The following is a 5,502-nucleotide window of genomic DNA, read 5'->3' as shown; positions in this document are numbered from 1 at the left end:
CAAAACTAATTCAATGTAAACGTGTACTACAATACCTGTAGAACATAATTCTAATCGGATGTCTTTGATTTAGAGTGGTTCAAATAGTCAAATATCCAATTTTATCCAATATTCTAACCACTTTCCTATATCTCCCTAACAAAACCTGAATATTTTAATGATGTCGTGTAAGATAGTCAAGACTCTTAGAGCATGGTGATTGTGTAATTTGCGTTTCTTTGAATATATTTAAACTAAATATTGTATAATATTGAAAAATGTCTGATGTTTGCAAAAGGCTATATTTGAGGCCAAATCGTATATTAAGTGCGTTATACCTCTTTATAGTAAGATTTATTCAGTAAATGCAAGGATGTGTTTGTGAGATGGCAATATTCTTATAATTAAAAAATACATTCAAAAGATAAAAACAGAGGATTCATCAGTTTAATTAGAAAGCATGGACATTATTGGTGGACAGAAAAACAATATCTTAATTTGGAAGATGTACAATTTAAAGAAGAATTCTGACAGAGATTTACTACAATAAAAAGAAATTACTCTGTACAAGCTTTGATTTATGTAATATATTCATGTAGTAGAACTAGCTTGCTTTATACATACATGTATAGCTCAATACAGAGAAAACCTGGTGATAAAGTTCAATGCTATTGTTTGACTCTTATTTTTAAAATGCTTTGTTGAACTCTTATTTATCAGAAATATCGCACTATAGAAACTTGATGGCACTATATCCAATATACATGTAATGTACATCATTATCTTCAATTATAAAAGACAAACAGAAGGCAAGATCACTCTTGGAGCATTAATATCTATTTATAAACTGAAGTCATTTAAAACAGTACGCATTACAATTACTGTTTGGTCTTGATAGACTTGACTAGTAAGTGGCCCGATAGTTATCAAACCGGTTTATGTAGGTCTTGAGTTTTAGACCTAATAAAAGTTTACTTTTAGTACAGGGTTAATACATATTCCCCATGAAAGTACTGCCACTTGTGAAGTTTGAGACCACATGAAACACTGGGCAAAGCTGAGCTCTATGAGAGTTCTTTGACGGCTTCATCTATTTCATCCATCTGTTCTTTTAGACTTGTCCACTGTTCCAATGTGAGGGAAATTCCTATATAGAACAAATAAATGAAGCTTTTAGTGGCATACATACTACATCTCTTTAGAGAAGTGGACAGACAAACCTTTTTCATACACAGCTTAATATGCACATCCACTTTTCTACAGAGAATACCATAAAAATTAATACACATTAAACCCCAGTACAGGTATTATAAGTTTTAAAAACAGTAAATTTGTTAAAGAACCACATAGTTAAACATTGCCAGTAACATGACCATGCACGGTACATGTACTACAAATATTCCACCCTGTATACCGTAAATGCATTTTGAATAAATACCAGTAATGATCATTTTGCTGCAAAAAGCCTTATTTGGAGCAAAATTGAATTATTGTCATCCTGTACCAAAATTGATTTGTTATATGTTCCTTAGAAGAGAAATCTTTCCTCTGACAAAAATTAATGATTTTTTAAACTTTATTTATCATAAAAGTTATATGCAGACCTATCATATTAACAGGTTTTTGCAGCAAGATAAAATTCTAAAAAATACAGCTCATACTGCTTTAAGAAGTATAAAGGTTGATTTGAATCCTCTCTAAAACTTCTGATTGTAAATACATAGAAAATGGTAATAATTTATGGGCGACGGGAAGGGTAAATTTTAAACACGTTAAAATATGAAACAGCTAGACCAGTTAATATTAAAACTAAATCAATTAACAGACAGCAATGCAAAACCAATGATCACTGATGCAAAAACAACAGTCATGCACTGAATTGGGGAGGGGGGGGGGGGAGGCCCAAGATGATTTTGTTTTAAGCTGGTCTGTTTCATATTTTAGCATGTCTTTAAAAATTAGTTGTTCGTTTTGCATTAACGTCTTTTTTACCCTTTCCACTGCCCATGATAATTGATAAATGTTATGAACTGATAAATTTGAGACATCAAAACATCCATTATATTATAGTAATTGGAGTTTTTGCTCCATATGGTTATGATGTTACATGCATGATTAAATGAAGTGTAAAACTGATAACAAAAATCAAAGGCCGGAACGGCCACAAAGGCGTCGAGCTGACATTTTCTTTTATATAGAATGATATCAATAATTTGAATTTCTGTACTAATATATATAGTCGTTTATCATATAATATTAGAATAAAAAAGGAAATAAATTACGTTTTGTGCTGTTTCAAAAACAATAATCAGTAGATTTCGTTATAAAATAGGTAGTGATGAGTTTATAATACAATAACTCATCATGGTTAAAAAAATCGAAGAAATTTCAAAGTTCAAAAAAAATTATTATTTTCTTTCTGCTTTAAAAAGTCTTTGCACATTTCACAGGCTCATAATTTGAATACATTAACAGTGTGTCCCTAATAATAATAATAAAACATACTTTTATTTATTTCAATTCCCGTTTGAAACAAGATTACCTATGCTATAGTTGTTTACAAACAAATCCACAACACGTGCTATCTAAAATGCTCGACCAAACCAACTGCATTATCGTGTTTATTAATTGCAACAAAATCTCTAGATAAGTTTATCGCTTACAATTATTTTGGTACATATCAAATTTTATTTCTATCGGGCACAGTCTCCAATCAAAATGTAAGCGATAAACTTAAATAATATTTTAGTGAATGTGTACGTTGCACCTTATTGTATTCATCCGCCATTTCTTGATTAAGCAAATTTATACTAATGCAATGAGTTGTCAATAACCAGGGAGGCAAAGTTGTTTTTTTTGTACACAATTTAGTTGAATAAAAGGAATAAAAATCTTGTAATACGTTTAATACTTCAAGGAACTTATTTTTTATACGCATTAAAAAGGCGGTGCAGTGCATGAATTTTTGGACGATTGCCAATCCAGACGATCGCTAGAAGGCTGCCGAGCATTAGCTCGACGCCTTAAAAATTACACTATCAAATAGACTTGAAGTCTTATACAATGCAAGTCTGATCAAAATCCAACACTTACTACCTACTTTCATGATGACATGCTTCTTGACAATCAAAATAAAAGGAGCTGTTAGGCTAAAATTTGTTCATGGATGTAAATTTCTGTGCCGGTGATACAGAAGTCAGAATTGTCTTGTTACCTTTCTTCCCTGGTTTTAACTCTCCCCCTGCATCGTAATACTCTCTAATCCCCACCATGACTCTTCCACGGAATTCACTGACAGTTGCAAATCTCATCGTGGAGAGCTGAAAAGACACCAAGAACATCTTGCATATCAATCAGAAAGTATAATTCAAATTATGAATCGGAGACTGCTGAAACCACTGGCATTATACAGCCATAGATATTCGGTAAATTTGAATACCTTCATTGAATTATCTTTAAAGTTTAGTATTGTATACAGGGTTATTTTCACCCTTCATGTGAAACCAATATGAATTCGCCCAGAAAAAGAATGTTTAAAGAGAGATAATTTGAGACTTTGGAATTTGCCCAATCTGAAATTTGCCTAGTGACAACAAGGGTGAAAGGGGTGAAAATGAATCGGGAACAAGTATTTTTTCTGTATACAGTATTTACATCTGCAAACATGATCTCAGGCTAATGAGCTGTTATTGAATCTTAAAAGAATGGAGTAAAATATATAACTTTCCAATAAAGTGATAGTTGTTATTGCATTAATCGGCAACTATGAAAAAGGTTTGCTTTTTTAAAAGGAGATATCAACAACATAAACATGTCCATATTTACAGTCGTTGATATACTATAGATTCCAAATTAAATGCGAAGAATTAATTTCCACCTAAAATCGTGAGAGGCAATTCTTGCCGAATTTAGAATCTCGCTTTTGTTTTTCAGATAGTTTTTAGCTGTAGGGAATTATAACAAAAAAAATGGTGATCATGATTTTATATTCTTGTGATTTGATAAAAAACAGCGGAATCGAAGAATTAAGTACTCACGTAAAATAAGGAATTAACAGTAACTACATGGAGTACTGCCACTGATATATTACTTTCTTGATCCCCCCCTCCTTGAGACTTGTACATATGCACTGACCTGAAACATGTGTTCTCCTCCAGGTCCTTTTGTTGATGAAGATGACTTCTCGGCCTTCTTTACTTCTTTTTTTATTTCTTTTTTCTCCTTTTTCTCCTTTTTCTCAACCTTCTTCTTTTTTTGTTTTGGCTGTAAGATAACGTTCAATACATAATCATATTCAACATATAATCATACTATCTGCTCCTTTCTGATGCTTCAACATAGAACTCAGTGAGAAATATACATTGTATCGTTCTGAACAACATTCTAACGTTCCAACACAAATATTTACGTCCTCTAAGTATGATTCCCTCTATTTCTTATGGACATTGATTGTATAAACTGAAATCTACATGATTCAGTTCTAACTAATTTATTGATTGCTCGAAACTTTCTTTAACCTAAGAAAAATCACAGACTGCACGAAATTATCATGATGTCAAACTCAAATTCCAATACACAATTATTAAGTTACATGCTCTTACTTATTCTTTATGATCAATTCATTACTTTGTTAAGGATGACGTTTACTCAGAATGAAAAAAAATTCCACTGATGATAATGAAAAACCAACTATTGTGTGTTATAGACCTTACATGGTAGTGTCATTCTTCACTTTCAAAAAAGTAGGTCAATGTCCTAATTTGTGAGTAAATGGCCATTGAATATTTTTTGAAAATTTAAGAAAAATCCATAAAAATTTTACACTATGATTGAGATTTTCTTAATTGTGAAAATAATACAAATTGCTTAACTCTTTAACAAATGAAATACAGTTTATGAATGGTAGTGACATTAAATAGATACAAAGCATTAAGTTTTCATTCACAATTTTTATAGATATTCTAGTCCGAATTTCCTCTATCAGTTTTCAAATTACTACCCATTTTTGATTCAATATAACAAACAAGAGGCCCATGGGCCACATCGCTCACCTGATCAGCAGTTCCTTGTAACATTACATTTCGTAGCATATGCTTTTTCTATTTTAAACATTGAACCCCTTTCTGGGGACCCAGTTATGGTCCGAGGTTTATGGTTGGCTTGAACAACATAAATAGTAACATAGGAATGAAAATGTGAAGCACTGCGGTGGGACCGCACGTACACAACCTGAAAAACTGAACATAGCAGAGTTCCACTTCAAGAGGAATAACTCTCAGACTGTACAGAACACAAGAAAGATAACTCTTGGTTCCACTACATTAGAGTTTACACAATTTGAGGATCCTTGCATAGTAATCTCACAAACTGTAGCATTATAGTTCTCGAGAAAAACTTTTTAAAAACATTTTCAATATATCTTTCTATGTTAAACTTTGAACCCCTCTTGGGGCCACAGTATTAGTCCAGTGCTAAAGTTTTAATTATTTGGAATCTACATTATTTAAGGATGCTTGCCTAGTT

At 31.9% G+C, this 5,502-nt stretch overlaps 1 protein-coding gene across 2 annotated transcripts in view; it reads right to left on the bottom strand.

Annotated features, from left to right (window-relative positions):
• Positions 1 to 410: 410 nt before the first annotated feature.
• The window catches only part of LOC105338280 (activated RNA polymerase II transcriptional coactivator p15), a 14,761-nt gene continuing 9,669 nt past the window's right edge, over positions 411 to 5,502 (bottom strand). For both annotated transcript variants that reach the window (XM_011443323.4, XM_011443322.4), the window contains 3 exons: positions 4,114 to 4,242; positions 3,194 to 3,299; positions 411 to 1,126 (listed from right to left, as the gene is read on the bottom strand). In XM_011443323.4, coding sequence (XP_011441625.2) covers positions 1,044 to 1,126; positions 3,194 to 3,299; positions 4,114 to 4,242 — 318 coding nt within the window. In that variant the 3' untranslated portion in view covers positions 411 to 1,043. The remainder of the gene's footprint in view (positions 1,127 to 3,193; positions 3,300 to 4,113; positions 4,243 to 5,502) is intronic.

This window comes from Magallana gigas, chromosome 6 (assembly GCF_963853765.1).
Source record: "Magallana gigas chromosome 6, xbMagGiga1.1, whole genome shotgun sequence".
Classification (NCBI taxonomy): domain Eukaryota; kingdom Metazoa; phylum Mollusca; class Bivalvia; order Ostreida; family Ostreidae; genus Magallana; species Magallana gigas.
The sequence above is the reverse complement of the archived record's forward strand: the minus strand, read 5'-3'. Positions and strand labels throughout refer to the sequence as shown.